This window comes from Antedon bifida, chromosome 9 (genome assembly GCF_963402885.1).
Source record: "Antedon bifida chromosome 9, ecAntBifi1.1, whole genome shotgun sequence".
Classification (NCBI taxonomy): domain Eukaryota; kingdom Metazoa; phylum Echinodermata; class Crinoidea; order Comatulida; family Antedonidae; genus Antedon; species Antedon bifida.
Genome location: NC_136234.1, coordinates 10158739 through 10172634, shown reverse-complemented (window position 1 = coordinate 10172634; position 13896 = coordinate 10158739). Strand labels below are relative to the sequence as shown.

Genomic DNA, 13896 nt, shown 5'->3' with positions numbered 1-13896 from the left:
TACAGATATACAGAATAATATCAACATTATTTGTACTTTTATCCAGTGATGCATGTTAATGCATTAATTATTCATTTCAATTCACAAAGAAGAGCGACATTCATCATGAAATGAAATCAAACGTCTTCAAGTTTTGCAAAATAAGGCAGCCAAGCTATGGTTTTTAAATTAATTGTTTGATCATGTGTATCATGTATTTAAATAACTTCACTGGCTAAAAATAGATTTAGATCGATTGGCTTTTATTTATTTGTATCTCAATATACTTTACACAGTAAAAACCAGACAGAGAGATGGATAGCCCATGAAAGTCATTTGGAAGATATATAAATTTCGTTTTTTAATAAATTAAATGTAATTTATGTACTGTTTTCACAGGCGTGTGTGTAGATTTCTTTATTTCACTTTGAAAACAAACACTTCTGCTACATCCTTGGCAAAATATTTATCTCTCTGTTCTCTAACAACAAACTCCCATTTGCCTTCATTGACACGTTTCTGGAAGGCAGCTTCAAGCTTCCCTTCGTTGTAAGATGGCTCATGAAATAGCCATCGTTGATTCATTACAATTAACACAATGCCACCTAAATAAGATAATACAAAATTGTTGAATCAATTATTCAGAAAAATAATATAAATTACAATACAAAAATTATAAAACATCTTATTTCATTTCATTTAATAATGAATTAGGCTGCTATTGAAGATGCAGTTAGCCGAAAGTACGCGCCGACGATTCAACAAAAACGTCGATCAGGAGGAGAAAAGAACATTTCACCGAAACTTCAGTAAGCAGTTAATAAAATCTGTGAATTACACCATTTTGTAAGAGCTTTTTTAAACATATAAATTCAAATAATAGTTGGGAGTTAGTTGTTTTATGTTTCCGTAATGTTAATATTTCATACCATTGGTATAAATTATTGAAATACATATTAGTCTAAAATTACATTTTGATGGTGATCTCCTAAAGTAAAAAAAGTAGAAGCCACTATATTATTATGAATGTCAACAGCAAGTCAATGATACTGAATGTCTTAGAAAGACGGTTAGAAGAAGGAGGACAAGATCGAAGGAGAAAACTGCTCAGATTCAACTGCTTAGATATTGTTACAAAATTATAAAATGCGAATCATTGTCTACGTAGTAGGCCTACCTGGTTTAACAATACGGCACCAATCTTCAACACAGTCTGGTTCTAAATGCCCGGATGCAAAACAAGCGAGACTTACCAAACCATCATATGTATCTTTAAGATAAAAAAAGTAGAACATTTTCATACAATGTGTCATTGACTTTTATAATGCTTCTATCCCATCGCCTTTCTAACACTTTCTTACCTGCCTCCATGCTGAGCTTTTCTTCTGCAGTAATCAATTCTTGAATAAGTTTAGAATATGCTTGTCGAGATTTTGCCTTCTCGAGTGACACACTCGATGCATCGATTGCGTGGAAGTCTGTGTACCCTAACTCCTTAATCTAGTTAACATAGAATAGAATAGAAAAAAAGAACAATAATTGACGTAGATGATGAATCTTGTACTTTAGCCCTGAAATTTAAAAAAATGTGTTTTCAAGGCGTGTTTCAACATTAACAATTTACATTAAGATAAAATACACAGTAATCTGTGTGAATGTAAAATAAGATTATAACTCTTGATACGCCTGGACTAAAAGATGCGATTTTCATGATTTCTTTAATAAATCCAAGTTTGCACAGCTCTAGCGCCAGAGTTACATGACATTGGCTGCAGTAGATTATCATGATGCTGATTTTGTTTGTTTTTTTAAAACTTTTTTCTTCTTCTCATACATTAAACTAAAAAATAATATTCAGTATAAACAATAAATATGAGTGGATGACCGGACACTACCAATCATTTTAGCAAAATAAAATTGTTACAAATGTCATAAACAAAAAAGGCGCCATGTTGAAATCCAATGCAGATAGATTATCAGTGATAGGTGAAAATTGTTTAAATCGTTGAGATAACAAACACTTACATGCACACCTAAAAGACCAGTACCAGATGCACAATCCAAGTATCTGCCATGTATGTCTGTAAAATACCTCTTCATATATTCAACAGTTATCTCCGGTCCAGTAAAACCATATGACCTCATGTCCTTATAAACAAAAATTGTAATTCGTGAAAATGGAATACGAAAAGCTTTTAGCACCACATGTTATATAGACGTGAGCAGACGATGCTAATGTTGATATTTCTGTTGGTTCCGTGTCACTAAAGTATCACTTCAGTATTAATGCTAAATTATCTTGTTTATTTTAAAATGTTTTAGCATGAAAAAAAATAAACCATTCAAATCAAAATCACAATAATGATGAATTTATGATGTCTTGTTGGATGCAAGCTGGGCCAATAAGGACGTGGCTCAATCAGAAAAAGCATGACTATGATATGTACTGGCATGCTTGTTTTCCACTAGGACGCAACGCAACAACATCGTAAGCGCAACACCAGTAATTTCACCAATCACTGTCGTTTGCCATTGGTAAACACGCTTGCGTTGCGTCCTTGTGTTACGTCCTAGTGTGGGAATCAAGTTTCGCACAGTTAATTTGCGCGCGTATTTAGGTATCACCATTCACCTCCTGGTATGGCCACATACTGAGTGCTTACCGTGTCTAACAAAATGTATGTCGACACCAGCTATATAAAATCTTTGGTCGACACATTTGACCTGTGCATATTCAAGTGCTTAATAAAATGGTCGTATGTTTTTTTATTATCTTCCTGAGCCCTTTTACTAAAATTTTTAATTCACAAAACAATACCTCATCATAAGTGTTTGACCACTTATCGTAGTGTGCAATCCGTTCAGTCGTACTGATGCTATCTGTCAAACACTTATTGAAGCGAGACGGTCTATTGTCTGCGTTGATATCTTCATACTGCCCATATGGCGCATCCTCAGATTTCATCCTATACAAACAATTATTAGTACTAGAGGGTGAGCTCGCTTTGCTCGCTCCCTCTCTAGGAAGTGTAGACAATGGTTGTCGGAATGATAATGACTCGGGTAGAAAGGTTTTAGAATGACGTTCTGGCTTGTACGTTTTCGGTCGGTTACTATTATTGAAATGATTGATATTCGTAAAACTAAACCTACTCTGTTTCACAGTGTCTTAGATGATTTTAAAGTATAGTGTTTATTGTTTGGTAGGGCTTATTCAAGGGATACGTTTAATTTTTAGTCTCTACAGCTCACTATGTCGGTCGGTAAACACTAACTTGAGCACGCGACTGCAGCCATGTATATGGCCATGTTTAGTTTTAATAATATGGTAACATTTATAATCAAATAAAATCCTCTGATATGAAAGGTGGTAAAAAAGAATAACAACTGCTTAACGGGACACAGAAAGCTAACAGTTATTGATGTAAGCTTATTAATAACTCTGGGTTTCACCCGATTTCAAACACCCATGTAATTTGATATAATATCCAACACAATATACTCCGATGTTTTATAGCGTTTGTTTAATTTGATCTTTATTAATTTGCAGTATAATTTTTATTTTGCTAACTACTGGACCTTCACACGCGCGGACCGAAAATAAAAAAAACACTAAAATGGCTATCGCCACCAACGGCCAACTTAGTTAAAACCAGAGGAAGTTGCAAGAAGGTGAACCTGTGAACTCACCGTAAACCCGGAAATTAGTTTGACCGCGTACAGCTGAAAATCTACCGAGGGAATCAGAAATTTTGTTTTAAAACCCGGGTATAATATCTTCCTAAGATAGAAATATAGAATACTATCGTAATAGTGAGAAATAATGTTATCAACTCTACGTTTCGCGGTACATCTGAGATAGATCAGGATATTTCCAAGGCGGAGATTTGTCCCGAAGTTTTTCCATTGTGCTCGCCTATGTCAGAATTAACCATAATTTATATATAGACAAGTAGAAAGGAGTTGAAATTAAAAGACAGAGGGCCAAAAATCAACATATTTATTGATTATTGATATTAAGACTGTTACGAATGACTCTTAGTTACCAGCACTATGTATACACTCATCTCAAAATGTAATCAATTTAATAACAAAATGATATAATACAATTTATAATAGAGGCCAATTTCCACAGCAATGGGCAACCAGCCTTATTGTCCCAATATTTATCGAACAATAATTATATTTATTAAAAAGCCAGATTGAACGTGGAACAAAAGAATTAAGGACACGCTTTTTTTTCTAGCTCGACCAGTCCTCAATCGCCTTCCAGTTCTTAACCATTGATAATTACTATGAAGTGAATGGGCCTCTTCTTTATTATGTTACTAACTTTATCATAAACTTATCATCAATGACCCAGATTTAGAATGTATCTTTCTGTAACGCACGTCACTGAGTTATTGTTATATTCTTTCTTTTATTTACCCACAGATATAAAGTATAAACAAAATATATGAAGTGATGGGTTTAAAATAGTTAAAACTTATCAGGTTCAGCCCCTAAACATTGAAAAATAAATAGTTATATAAATAAATTATATAAAAAAGTGTTTGTGTGTGTGTGCACGTGCACATGTAGATACAGTGCTGATTATAACCAGCACAATGCTGCTTTAATTATTTATAGGCCTATAGGTTTATGGATATAAATATAGAAATGATAAAGATAAATAAATAATAAATGTCGATTAATGGATACATTTTATTTTAATTTCAATTTAATTTATTTTCACAATATAATAACATACGTACAAGATACTAAATGCAATGAAGCATACGTGGGGGAGAGTCATATAAGTCAGAAAGACTTTAAGTTTGACCCACTCCAAGATATAACATTAAATACGAATACGAAAAGAATAAAAAATATTCATAAACTAAAAATAAGTAAAAGAAAACAAAGCTACAATTTCTATTTAACCATATTATCCTATCTTAACTGGTCTGGTAAAATATATATATTTAACGTTCAACATATCTAGAAAGTAAATAGTTATTAAATGATTTTGGGAGTTTATTATTTTATTATTTGTACATAAAGAAAGCAGATTGCAAACTATTGATATCAAATATATTTAATGTTTTAAATTTTAAAAAGAGTGGTTTGGTATGGGCTAGATAAGTTTAGAACAAATACGAAGCGCTTTTTCTGTAATTTAAAGAGATGGTCCAACTGTGTAGTTACCCCAGTAGTCCATGGGCATTTTACATATTTGTACTTATGCACACTCATTATGAATTATAATGTACTAGATGGTTCTCGAATACACAGTAATTTCAACGTAAAAAAACTAGCGATTTTAAATGTACGTACGGCACTATAATTGTCGTTTACAGCAACGAATAAATAGACACGATGATTTATGTAGCCAACTAAACTTGGGAATTACTTCCGAAAGAGAAACATGAGTGAGTCCACATTTTGATTTGGACTCACAAACAAACCCAATTTGTGTTTTGTATGTAACATTAGGGTTGAGGGATGGGGAAGAGGATGGGTACAATAGGAACAATTTTTAAATATATTCTTTAACCACTCAGTAACGAAATGTTTCATATGCCTATAAATAATATACCACTAAGTACAGTAAAACGTTTGCGATTTAATACTTTGTTAAAACTGTCACTGTCATAGTCGATTGATAACTCGTTCTCTCTCTCACCGCACCCCAATCTCCTGAAATGTTTCCAGTGGGTCGTATACGAGACTCACAATCAAAAAATTGTCAGTACAAAATAAATATAATGATGTAAACCATACCTTACTTATGACGATGCTTAAACACCACGTCAGCTAAAGAAGGTTTTAACTAATCGAAAGTCCCTCATTGTTGTTTCTTTATATGATGGGCCACTAGCCAAAAAGGTTGTTAAACGGAAATGAAAGAATAACGTGTTATTAACATATGCTGTATTTTGGCTAAATGGGCGTGTGCAAATGTTGGTTATAGAATCTACTATGGAAATGGGCCTCATTTTGATGCCAAGTACGTACGATCTAAATTTAACTTTAACTAAAAGCACTTGTCTACAAAATGTAATCACTTTTAACATATTTTCTTTCTTGTTTTAATAAGTTTTATCTTTTAAAAAATAATTTACTGAAAGGTTATATTTAGCCTACCATAGGCTTATGTTAGACTACAATTATTTGCGTATCAATAAATGTAAATCATAGAGTTTTCAAGTATATCTACCTAGCGAAGATGAAAGACTTTGGAAAGAATGGGCGACACTTAAAAGCAAAATTAAAATATGTTCCAGGATTGTAAATAAATTGTTCTGGTAAATATTGATATTTAAGATTTGATGTGTTCAAAATATTGTTATTACCTTTTTACTTTGATGTTAAATAAAGTTGAAACAATATTATTACATGCGTGGCTATTTGTTTTATTTGCTATGTGTAATAACACCCTGTGCAATAATACAAAATAGAGATAACAATAGGCCTACAAAAAGACAATGAAACAAAAGGGTAAAATCTGGGCGTTAGTCAGTCCAACCTTACAACAACGATATACCCGTCTGGTATATAAATATCTACTAACGTTTTAAATTTATTATCAAAATTAATTTTGCAATGGGACGAACATCGTATACTATCAGATCGAAAATAATAAGACTCAACGCTGCCGGTTACACGGTTAACCGTATACAAAGTGTACTAGAAACTGATGGCCATGTACCAGACCAATCTACCATCAGACGTATAATTCAAAGGTACAAACGTACTTGAAGCATTGCAGACAGTAGCCGTTCCGGACGACCTTCCAAAATTGAAATTAAACATATGGATATTCTCGACGAGGTGATGGATCGTGATGATAAGGCACATGCCGAAAAGGTTAGTAATATTATATTCAGAAGAACTGGATACTTTTTTTTCTTTCGTTATCAACAAACTATGGGTGTCAGAAGGTGTTAAATACTTCCAACTAGTAAGTGTTGCTACCAACATAAATAAATTAAATATAGCCCAACATGGAATGTTAATATTCAATTATCATTCTAAAAAAAATTAAATAGACCTACAAATTTAGATGGTAAAATGTATCTCAAATACTGCAAATAGCCCAACTTCTGTATTTATTATTGATACTTATTTTTATTTCGTTCTTTATCGTTCCATATTTACTGTTATCGTATATGTGCCATGAAACTCGTGTTACGTGAGTTTTACGGTGCATTATGATAAACGGTTTAATAGGAACGATAACATAAATTACGTTTTTGTATCTATTATTTAAATTTCTGTCTTATATTTCTTTTTAGGCAGCAACGACTACTATATCGTTAAATGGTATTGTAGATAGCGAAGAAGATCGTGTTTTCACATACCGGCCTTTAGCCAACGACGAAAGGCAACAACTAATGGATACGCTGCAAAAAGACACAAAGACAGTTTTAGCAACATCCCAGTGGCCAGCAGAAAACCCTAGAGCATGGATAAATAAAATTGAGCACCAAATGCGACAACTAGAAGAGGCGAACACAACCTTAGTAAACAAGAACCATGAGTTAGAGATGCAGCTAAAAAGCACACACAGAGTAATGATTCAAATACACCAACGAATCAATGTGTTAGAAAACAAACCTACGCCTAATCAAATTATAAGCACACCTATTAATATTGTAAATGCCCCGGTAAATGTCAATACTGAAGACTCATTGTTACCTGAATCAGTTAGAAATAGGATTTTGGCATTCAATGATGATAGAAGAAAAGTAGCTAGGCTACTTGTAGAGAATTTTTTTACTTACGAGGAAAGGTTAAGCAGCAATGTGTCTGGCAGAAACGGGGCGTTAAAATTAGATTTTAAGCGAATGGATGTAGTTAGGAAAGAGACATTTAAGATTGCTCCAGCTCCTCCCAGTGAAGAAGAAAGACTTTGGAAAGAATGTATTAAATCAATAGACACACATAGGCGACACTTAAAAGCAAAATTAAAAGATGTTCCAGTATTGTAAATAACCAACTATATAGTTCTGTTACTGATATTTAAGATTCATTTTTAAGACAGATAATTTTGTAATAAAGTCCAAAATATTGTTGAATATGTTATTGTTATTACGTTTTTACTTTGATGTTAAAGATGAAATAATATTAGTGCAGTACATTTCATTTATTTATTTGACCAACAAAACATACATATTACATGCGTGGCTGTTTGTTTTATATACGGTACTAGTGTGATAACATACTTAGTGTGCAGTAACGTAAAATAAAAGAGATAGTAATACAAAATTAAGTCAATGAAACAAAAGGGTAAAATCTGGGCGTTAGTCAGTCCAACCTTACAACAACGATATACCCGTCTGGTATATAAATATCTACTAACGTTTTAAATTTATTATCAAAATTATTTTTGCAATGGGACGAACATCGTATAATCAGATCGAAAATAATAAGACTCAACGCTGCCGGTTACACGGTTAACCGTATACAAAGTGTACTAGAAACCGATGGCCATGTACCAGACCAATCTACCATCAGACGTATAATTCAAAGGTACAAACGTACTTCAAGCATTGCAGACAGTAGCCGTTCCGGACGACCTTCCAAAATTGAAATTAAACATATGGATATTCTCGACGAAGTGGTGGATCGTGATGATAAGGCACATGCCGAAAAGGTTACAGTAGTGATATTATAATATTCAGAAGAACTGGAGACTTTTTTTTCGTTATCAACAGTCAAACGAATGCGGCGAAAACTGAGATGGGTGTCAGGTGTTAAATACTGCCAACTATTAAGTGTTGCTACCAACATAAAAAGTAACTAGCTGCCAGAAAGTAACTGTCATTTTCTCAATTTTGTTTAACAGGGCGATAGGGCCTGTACTAGCCCAACTCTTCCCCTACAACATATACATTTGACAAGTATAGTTTGTATTGTTTATTATGAATAAAAATGTATGTACTGTAGGTACGGGTGTGGTAGTGTAGTTATAGTTCTAGAGGCCGACGTTTTTGATAATTTGTAAACTAGGACGGGTAATACTAAAATTACAAACCCCAAAGCACGTCTGTGAGAAGAGAGTCTATGAAAAAATTTGCTGATAATACAGTATTACATAAATGCATATAGACAGTAACTATAACATCTTGTTCAATAAATAATGACTTTGTTCTTGCTGTCAACCTAGACAAGTATTATAATAATTCACTGTCAAAAAATCAAAACATTATTTCTGGTATTTACAATGAGTCCCATTTGACTGTCAATCAAGACCAGACTTGACATTAGCAATAAAATAAACTAAAGTGACAGAAATAAAGTAATATTATTTAGACATCATTTTTATTTAAATTATTTAATAAGCATATCATCTTTTACAGATTCAGTATTTTTTATTTTTCAATTTCAAAAGTATGACATATCAAAGTATGAATTCTTGTTGTATTTTACTTCAAATACAAAAGTTATTCACTTCTGTATAAAAAAAAATAATATTTATTCACGTATAAAAAGAGAAAATAAACGTTTAATTATAACCCAAAAACCATTGTCTGACAGAAAATTTAAGTATTTTTTGCTTTAAATTACAATTTTTAGGTAAATAGTAATTGTTTGGTTAAAGACCCCTTCCCTGCAATTTTGGACGTTTTTTGGAAAATAATACATATATATCACTTTAAAAACATTAAACCATGTCATTCCTTGTCTTAAATGTACGTTTTATGGTAAATTATGATAAAAAGTGAGAAACAATGCACTACCTAAGTAGCTCGCGGCGATCGACCTCTCGTGGACGGTCTTAGGCCTAGCCTAGCTAGGCTTAGTTTTGTAGGCCTAGCTGGTAAACATCGGTAACGTACGAACATCGTACGCTAGCTATATACCTAGCCTGACGTTGTATAGTTGCTGCATTAATTGTCTTTCTATTTTTGCCAGACTCCGTTGATACAAAATTGGGGAAAACCCGGTATTTTCGCTGAAAAGTTAGGAGTCTTCCATTTGTTTTGGCCTCACGATCGATCGAAAAGTGGGCGAATTACAGGTGAAAAACAAAAATATCAATCCGCGCGCAATGCATTTTGGGATTTATAGCGGGCCGCTATAATTATTAGAATCGACTTATTTTTCACATTTTTAACCGTTTAAAGACGAAAAAAGTTATCGCAATAGGACCATATAGTATTATTTTTACATTAAATATAGTTTGTGATCTTAAATTAGATCTAAAAAACGTAGGGAAGGGGGCTTTAACGTGAATAATTATTATGTGACAATAAAATGACACAATCAAAAACGGACTTCCAAGGATGGTTCAAATTCTGATGGGATTGCGATTTGCTTTGATTTTTATTTGCATTTCAATATACTTTACACAGTAAAAACCATTACAACAATACATTATTACAATAGGATTGTGTTTTAAACAGATAAAACTAAAAAGAGAAACGGACATGGACAAACAGACACCTAGAGAGATGCAAGGATAGACAATGAAAGTCATTTGGAAGATATATACATTTCTTTTTATAATGTATTAAATGTAATTTATGTACCGTTTTCACAGGCGTGTAGATTTCTTTATTTCACTTTGAAAACTGAGACGTCAAGAAACCGACTGTCATTTGTACCAAATCCCATGTTATGTTTAATTTAAAGATTGTTAGATCATAATAGCGTTTTACAGTTTTTAAATGGGAATATCATTTTTAACCTAAATATAACATAGTATTTTTATGTGGGATTGATGTATGTTTTATTGAATGTTTTTAATTGAAATTTTTTTGGCCATATTTTTCTGTCGAGGAAAACAATTTGTCCATGTACATATTTTTATATACGGAACAAATACCAGTACTGTACTATGTACATATTCTCTACGGTGGCTGGTGTCTGAAGGGGCGTGGAACTGATCATGTCGCAGCCACAGATAAACTAAAGATTTTCGGAGATCTGCATCTTGTGGTTGGATTGCATTGGTGACAACCACAGGATATTCATCACTGCTTTTGTTTTAAAGTAACAGACATCTTTGAACAATAGAGATAAATATAAGAAATAAAAATCCGCCTCTGGTTTCCTGAATTACGTTTTTGTGTGTATCACCCTGTAAATTATCAAAAACATTTGAACTTTTACGATAAATACTTCTCTGTCGTCCATATGCTGAGCGCGATAATTGTTTTTGTAAATGTTAATAATATCCATGAAACCTATAAATGATATTTCTACAATATGAAACCCTTAACAGAGCTGGTATGAACGAATGGATCTCTAAAAAACAACATATTTTTTTACGTATCTTCATAAATATTACACGCTATTGGACACGCAGTATGTTGTTTTTAAAACCTAATGTATCAGACGAAGAACTCATTCTAAACCTTAACTCTGGAAGGATAAATGAAATGTTGAATTCACCTATATTACCAGGTCCCAACTAGTAGGCTATACTTTCAGTTCTAGATATGTCTAATAATTTTAGCCTAAAATTTAGCCAAACTTGGAACTAATTGCAACAGAATTTTTCAAACACTATACTAAAAGTCCCAACAAATCCTAATAGGGAAGAGACGTCTAATTTGCATAAAATATAAAAAATAAATGCCAAAATTCAATAATTTGACCTCTAAACGGCCTATTTGAATGCTTTAAAGTTGCAAAGTGGGGTATTGGGCCATGGGCTTTCATTTGAAAAAGGTTAAAATTTGATTTATTACTGTTATTTTGCATAATAATTCTATAGCATACTTTGAATGGCCGCTGAATGCGTATATTGATCCTATTATCTTAAGATATTTTCTGGTTTATATTAGACTAATGTTTCCATACCTTTTCAAGTTAGATATCTTGGGCTTCTTGATAGGTGGTACAAGCATGTTTAGAATGGTTCTGAATATCATAAATGCAATAGGCCACCACGATTCAATAATTGGTTATCGTCACTTAGCGGATAACCATTGTGATTGTCGGGATCTTTTTTTAATATTTCTTTATGCAACTTTTGTCTGGAAGGTTTGTCTAAAACTTGTACACAGTACATTTTGCGACTTTGAATGAATATAGACCTTTATGTGATGTACAGCAGCAACCTTCATTTTATGACGTCAGAGCCGCACAGCGCAAAGTTACGTGCGAGTTTACGAAATTCTCTGATTAGTCATTAAATTCAGAACCAACATTTAACTTGACTTTGTAATATGGAGCAAGTTTTACGTGTTTGCGTGTTACGCGCAATAAAAATTATATTAATTTTGAGCACGTTTCAGGCCATATTGATCATTTCAAAATTTTAATTTTGTTTGCGTTGCACGTGCGTACTTGTACACACAGCCAGTATTTAGCGTAGAAATGCTGTCTTAGTCGTTGATTTTTGTTCTTCAAACCTTTTGTTATAAATTCCATTCATTTTTATGTACTTTATTTGCAAAATAACAACGCACATTTGTGGATGATTTCTGATATGTTCGGCTTCATTAAAAACGATGATAATTCCCACTATATACAATAAATTCATAATTTTATTTTTAAAGTATTGTGATGATAATTATCTTGAACCGAATGCATCTAAATCCATTAGGGTTGGTGAGTACCCTGCCAAAATACGCAAGAATTTTGCCAAAATACGCAAATTGAGGGCGCTATGCTTTGCCAAAATACGCAAATCATGCCAAAATACGCAAATTGAGGGCGCTATGCTTTGCCAAAATACGCAAATTGAGGGCGCTATGCTTTGCCAAAATACGCAAATCATGCCAAAATACGCCAAAAAGAAAAATTTTATTAGGTTATTTATTTAATACTACTGGGTTTGGTCAAAATTATGTTTAAATGTTAATAGTAATTACCACATTATGTTACAAATTATTATTACTACTCTTCTAAAAAGCATTGGGCAACAGATCGTTTTTTTTGACTTAAAATTGTATGTGCAGTAGGCCTATTTCCTCAATTAATAGCAGACTTGAACATATTTCAGAGGAACACGAAATTTTAAAATTTGAAGCAGATTCAAAACTATGGTTAGAGGACTGGCGAAGAGCCTACCCTCTAAAGACATAACTGTATATATGCACGTAATGTGTTCACATGTTGGTGATGCTATCAGAAGACATGGGTCATTATCAACATTTTCCCAACAGGGTTATGAAAAGTTAAATGATACTTTAACTAAAACTTACTTTAAAGGCACTAACCATAGGTTGTTAGAGGCGATGACGCAACTGTTTCAAAAAAATAATCGAATCGAGTGCCTCACAAAAGATTGCCAAAGGGACCCAATCCTTGTTCACCATTGCGGTAAATGTGGCAAAGCAATATGGGCGGCCATTAGGGCCAAAATATACAAACATTGCCGTACGAACAATTACCCTACAACTACCCAACCCGTATCAAATCAGCGGTAGTCGTGTCCCAACGGCATGCGTTGAGTCGATAAGAGATTCATATGGCCTCGTAAGCATGCTCGAACGCATCACAAAACACGGGGCAGACGCAAGATCAGAAATACGTTACATTTCTAATTGATTCAGTAACACATTGTTTTCTTTTTTTTTCTGTCGCCAATTGTTTGCCTCGGTTTGAATTCTGGTCATTTTTCTGCCAAGGACTTTTCTCTTTAATAATCTTTGAATTGTTAAACGCGCTTTCTTCAATTCCTTTTTAGCATATTTTAGATTGGAAGTAGATTCTTTTAATTGTTTCTTTTCTTTTTTCTCATAATCACACATTAATTTTCTTTTCACACCACCTAATTTAATTGAAAATTTTACTGTGCATATCATGGAAAAATTGGGTCCGTTGCCTACCACCATGTTTAAGTTTGCTAATTGAACTTCGAATTGATCGATACTTATTTTTTACTCGCATAACAAGACAAGTCATAATTTTCAACTATGGTCTTATCAATATTATCCCCTTGGAATATACACTCGAGGCCTTCTCAGCCCGCAATCG

At 33.0% G+C, this 13896-nt stretch overlaps 1 protein-coding gene across 1 annotated transcript; it reads right to left on the bottom strand.

The window, feature by feature from the left end:
- Positions 1-231: 231 nt before the first annotated feature.
- On the bottom strand, positions 232-5824 carry LOC144851807 (uncharacterized). Its single transcript, XM_078709430.1, has 6 exons — positions 5743-5824; positions 2798-2945; positions 2005-2127; positions 1341-1479; positions 1157-1249; positions 232-584 (listed from the first exon to the last, which is right to left on the bottom strand). The coding sequence occupies exons 2-6, from the start codon at positions 2942-2944 to the stop codon at positions 397-399; spliced, it is 690 nt and encodes a 229-aa protein (XP_078565556.1). The 5' UTR covers position 2945; positions 5743-5824; the 3' UTR covers positions 232-396.
- Between the last annotated feature and the right edge of the window lie 8072 nt (positions 5825-13896).

Excerpts from the sequence above, each read along its gene's own strand:
- LOC144851807 (XM_078709430.1), bottom strand. The coding sequence starts at position 2,944 with ATGAAATCTGAGGATGCGCCATATGGGCAGTATGAAGATATCAACGCA. Across the intron at positions 1,250-1,340 it reads AAAGCTCAGCATGGAGGCAG|ATACATATGATGGTTTGGTA; the intron begins GTAAGAAAGTGT and ends TTTATCTTAAAG. Across the intron at positions 585-1,156 it reads GTGCCGTATTGTTAAACCAG|GTGGCATTGTGTTAATTGTA; the intron begins GTAGGCCTACTA and ends TATCTTATTTAG.